This window comes from Rattus norvegicus, chromosome 1, assembly GCF_036323735.1.
Source record: "Rattus norvegicus strain BN/NHsdMcwi chromosome 1, GRCr8, whole genome shotgun sequence".
Classification (NCBI taxonomy): Eukaryota; Metazoa; Chordata; class Mammalia; order Rodentia; family Muridae; genus Rattus; species Rattus norvegicus.
Window position 1 is genome coordinate 171724777 of NC_086019.1, and position 4268 is coordinate 171729044.

A 4268-nucleotide genomic window follows, 5' to 3' on the forward strand; every position below is an offset into this window, starting at 1 on the left:
ATTACCTTTCTATATTACCATGGGGAAGCTGAAATGTTGCCTTCCTGTCTTTCCCTGACTTGTGTATGATTTAAACCACATTGTGACTGTTTATTAATAGTGTGGTTACTAACAGTAATATACTGAATTTAATGTGCCTAGTTATCATATTTAATACTTTTTTGAAAATTTGTTATTTTTATTTAGTTCATGTATTGCCTGATATATATACATATATATATGTATATGTATATGTATATATGTATGTATATATGAATGCCTTGTGCCTGTGAGGACCAGAAGAAAGCACTGAGGCACTGAGTCTGAAAAACTGTAAAATCAGACTGCTGTGAATAAGTAGGTGTTGGGAATCAGACTTATATAAGTCCTCTGCAAGTGCAAACAGTGTACTTAGAGAAGAGCAAGCTCTGAATTCGACAACCTTTTACTTCATCTTTATGATGTTACTCAAATAAAAGTGTATTCTGCTATAAAATTGAAATATAAAAGACCTAACTAAAAGTTGAATGCTGGTAACACAGATTTTTAATGCCAAAACTCAGGAAGCAGTGATAGGCAGTTCTAAGTGAATTCAAGGCCAGCCTCGTCTGCATAGAAAGGCAACCAGAACTACACATAGAAATCCTATTTTGTAAAACAAAAAAGTAAAAGAAGTAATTAATATTTAGTAAAAGTATAAATAAATATATTTTTACAATCCTATGATGATGATTTAGTAACCAGTCAAACAAGTTTTGCAAAGATTAAGTTCCCATGATATAATCCCATGATTTTACATTTTAATCATCTGTTATAATAAACATTGCTATTTTGAAAAGACTTGTATTATTTTCTGTTAATTTATCTCTTTATTTATGTGAAAAAATGGGGCAGGTAACAATATAGCTGTGGATATCAAAGGACAGTATGCAGGTGTTAGTTCTCACCTCTCATCACTGAGTTCAAAGAATAAAACTAGCTGTCAGGTGTCAGGATTGGAGGCGAGAGTCATTATCTGACAAGACATCTCACCAGGAAAATCTCATGATTTTAAATCTTTAACTTAATTAGAAATAAGAATGTTTTATTATATACATTGTAAATAAAAGTTAGTTGTTACTTACAATACATTTCTAGCTTATTTGATTAAATAATTTGAAAATTTTCTTGTGTAGAAATGAGTAAATAATATGAACCCTAAGTAAAACCCTGAATTGTTGGCCCAAGATTTGAATAACAAATTAATATGTAATGCTTTCAATATCTGTTGGAAATAAAATTGAGTGAAACATTTATAAATCTCTTCCTTTTCTGTCTCCATCACAGCCTTAATCTACCAACAGCTACACTGTCCCATGGCTTTCCTGGAGTATGGGAACCAAACTGCAGTGACTGAGTTCATTTTATTGGGCTTAACGGATGACCCAGTTCTTAGAGTCATTCTCTTCACCATCATCCTGGGCATCTACCTGGTGACTGTGTCTGGGAACCTCAGCACCATCCTTCTTATTAGAGTCTCTCCCCAGCTCCATCACCCCATGTACTTTTTTCTCAGCCACTTGGCTTCTGTTGACATGGGCCTTTCATCATCTGTCACACCCAATATGCTTATCAACTTCCTGACTGAGAGAAATACTATTTCCTACCTTGGATGTGGCATCCAGCAGAGCCTGGCTGATTTCCTTGGATCAGTTGAATGCTTCCTTCTGGCTGCCATGGCTTATGATCGCTTCATGGCAATCTGCAACCCACTGCTTTATTCCACCAAAATGTCCACACAAGTCTGTATCCAGTTGGTTACAGGATCTTATATAGGGGGTTTTCTTAATACTTGCCTCATCATGTTTTACTTTTTCTCTTTTCTCTTCTGTGGGCCAAATATAGTTGATCATTTTTTCTGTGATTTTGCTCCTTTGGTGGAACTTTCGTGCTCTGATGTGAGTGTCTCTGTAGTTGTTATATCATTTTCTGCTGGCTCAGTTACTATGATCACAGTGTTTATCATAGCCATCTCCTATTCCTACATCCTCATCACCATCCTGAAGATGTCCTCAACTGAGGGCCGTCACAAGGCTTTCTCCACATGTACCTCCCACCTCACTGCAGTCACTCTCTACTATGGCACCATTACCTTCATTTATGTGATGCCCAAGTCCACATACTCTACAGACCAGAACAAGGTGGTGTCTGTGTTTTACATGGTGGTGATCCCAATGTTGAACCCCCTCATCTACAGCCTCAGGAATAATGAGATTAAGGGTGCTATCAAGAGACAGTTTAATAAGCAAACATTCTGTTAGAGTAATCTCTTTTTCAGTAAAACTTAATATACTAATAGCAATTATGAAAGACCAAAACGATCATGATCTCAAGTTATGAACCTTCTCTCTCTCTCTCTCTCTCTCTCTCTCTCTCTCTCTCTCTCTCTCTCTCTCTCTTCTCTCAGTATATGTAGTCACTTTTTTAAATCACATTTTACTTTTTTGGTTTTTTTACAATTATTTACTTCCTAATCACAGCCCCTTTCTCCCACTCCTCCTAGTCTTACTCTTAAAATTTTCCTCCCCATTGTCCCTCCCCTTCTGCTCAAAGAAAGAGAGCTCCTTGATGTACAACCCCACTCTGGGGCATCTATTCCCAGCAGGGTTAGGCATATTCTCTTCTAAGGGGACACTAAGAGACAGCCCAGGTAGGCAGAAGTGGATCCTACTGTATTGAATACAGCCTGACTCAGCCCCTGCTTTACTTGTTAGGAGACCTACGTGAGGGCTGGGGATTTAGCTCAGTGGTAGAGCGCTTGCCTAGCAAACGCAAGGCCCTGGGTTCGGTCCCCAGCTCCGAAAAAAAAAAAGAAAAAAAAGAGGACCCAAAAGGAGACCTACGTGAAGATCAAGCTGCACATTTGCTTCAACTATATAGAGTGTTTAGTTCCAGCTCTTTCATGCTACCTGGTTGGTGGCCCAGACTCTGTGAGACCTCATGGTCCCATGTTAGTTAACTCTATGGGTCTTCTTGTAGTATCTTTGACCCACAACTTGCTCCCTTTTATCCTCCATACATTCACAAGTCTCCCAGGTTCTGCTTGATGTTTGACCATGGGTATCTCCATCTGCCTCTGTCCACTGCTGGATGAAGCTTCTCAGGATGCAGTTATGGTTTCCTTTTTGCAAACATTGGAGAATATCATTAATTGTGTCAGGGGTTGGCTCTTTCCTATGTGCTGGATCTCAAGTTGTGGCAGTCATGGGTTGGGTGCTCCATTTTAATCCCTGCACATCTTGTAGGCAATACAAATTGGGGGTTGAACATTTGGTGGGTGGAATAATGCTACCTTTTCCTCTCGAAGTCCTGCCACTTTAGTCCCTGTATCCCCCTCTGGTATGAACCTTTGTTAGGGTTATCCCCATAAACTCCAGGTATCTTTTCCAGTTCCAAGTCTTCAGCTAGTCATTGGAGAGGCTCCACTCCCCAGTGATTTTTATTCTCATTCTCAACTCTCTCTCTCTCTCTCTCTCTCTCTCTCTCTCTCTCTCTCTCTCTCTCTCTCGACCACTCTCTGGAAATATAATCACCATACCCATTCACCTCCTCACCTCCTCTCCTAAGCATTCCTCTCTCTCCATCTACCTTTGATGGCTATTTAGTTTCCCCTTCTGAGTGAGATTCATACATCTTACCTTGGGCCCAGTTTCTTTGAGTGCATGGCTTGTAGCATGGTTATGCTGCACTTTATGGTTAATGTGCACTTATAAGTGAGTGGATACCATACATGTCTTTCTGGCTCTGGTTTACCTCACTCAGGATGATATTCTCAAGTTCCACCCATTTACTTGCAAAACCAGTGATATTTTTGTTTTTAATATCTGCCTAATATTCCATTGTGTAGATGTACCACATTTTCTTTATCAATTCTTTAGTTGAGAGATATCTAGGTCATTTCCAGTTTCTAGCTATTATGAATAAAGCTGTAAACATAATTGAACAAGTGTCCCCATGATATAGTGGAAGATCTTTTGGGTATATGTAAAGAAATGGTACAGCTGAGTCTAGAGGTAGAATGATTTCCCAGTTTCCTAGAAGCCACCAAATTGATTTCCAAAGCAGTTGTACAGTTGTACAGTATTTCACTGGTAGTGGTGGAATATTCCCCTTGTACCTCACCAGCATGTGCTATCACTTAAGTAATTGATCTTAGCCATTCTGATGGGTAAAATATGACATTTCAGGTTCGTTTTGATTGCATTTCCTTGATGACTAAATACATTGAACATTTCTTTAAGTGCTTCTCA

General features: G+C 39.0%; 1 protein-coding gene across 1 annotated transcript; it reads left to right on the forward strand.

Moving 5' to 3' along the window:
- Nucleotides 1-1334: 1334 nt before the first annotated feature.
- On the forward strand, nt 1335-2279 carry Or5p72 (olfactory receptor family 5 subfamily P member 72). Its single transcript, NM_001000220.1, has one exon. It carries the CDS (start codon nt 1335-1337, stop codon nt 2277-2279), a length of 945 nt encoding a protein of 314 aa, NP_001000220.1.
- The last annotated feature ends 1989 nt before the right edge of the window (nt 2280-4268 follow it).

Excerpts from the sequence above, each read along its gene's own strand:
- Or5p72 (NM_001000220.1), top strand. The coding sequence starts at position 1,335 with ATGGCTTTCCTGGAGTATGGGAACCAAACTGCAGTGACTGAGTTCATT.